This window comes from Apaloderma vittatum, unplaced genomic scaffold, assembly GCF_000703405.1.
Source record: "Apaloderma vittatum isolate BGI_N311 unplaced genomic scaffold, ASM70340v1 scaffold34939, whole genome shotgun sequence".
Classification (NCBI taxonomy): domain Eukaryota; kingdom Metazoa; phylum Chordata; class Aves; order Trogoniformes; family Trogonidae; genus Apaloderma; species Apaloderma vittatum.
The window spans coordinates 303-750 of record NW_009735190.1 but is presented as its reverse complement, the minus strand read 5'-3'; the positions used below and the strand labels follow the sequence as shown (position 1 = coordinate 750).

The 448-nt window shown below is 62.9% G+C and overlaps 1 protein-coding gene across 1 annotated transcript in view; it reads left to right on the top strand.

The window, feature by feature from the left end:
- The window catches only part of LOC104279293 (SH2 domain-containing protein 3C-like), a 2783-nt gene extending 2630 nt beyond the window's left edge, over nucleotides 1-153 (top strand). The window contains exon 5 of the mRNA XM_009876513.1: nucleotides 7-153. Coding sequence (XP_009874815.1) covers nucleotides 7-153 — 147 coding nt within the window. The remainder of the gene's footprint in view (nucleotides 1-6) is intronic.
- The last annotated feature ends 295 nt before the right edge of the window (nucleotides 154-448 follow it).

Below are 448 nucleotides of genomic sequence, written 5' to 3'. Positions count from 1 at the left end.
TTGGAGTTCTTCGCCCTTGAGTTCCAGCGGCGGCTGCTCTGGGGCAGCCGCGGGGCTGAGAGCAGCCAGGCCGAGCGCTATGAGAAGTTTGACAAAGTCCTCACCGCCCTGTCCCACAAGCTGGAGCCAGCGGTGCGCTTCAGTGAGCTGTAACCCCTCCAGGCGCTGGGAGACCCCCCCAACTCCCAGCTTGCCCCCCTGGCGGCTGTGGGGCAAGGGATGGGGCCAGGCACTGGCACCAGGAAGAGAAGAGATGGCCCGGGAAGGTGCTGGGGCACACACCAGCAATTTTGAGACCAAGAGGAAGAAAAGCAGACACCTCTTGTCTATCATCCACCTCCTTGGGGCACAACAGGCCAGGAGGTCCATACTGCTGTCCTGAGAGACAGGGATGGTGTCCGAGCAGGCCAGCACTGGTGTCCACCGTCCACCCTCCCTGAGGTCCCTG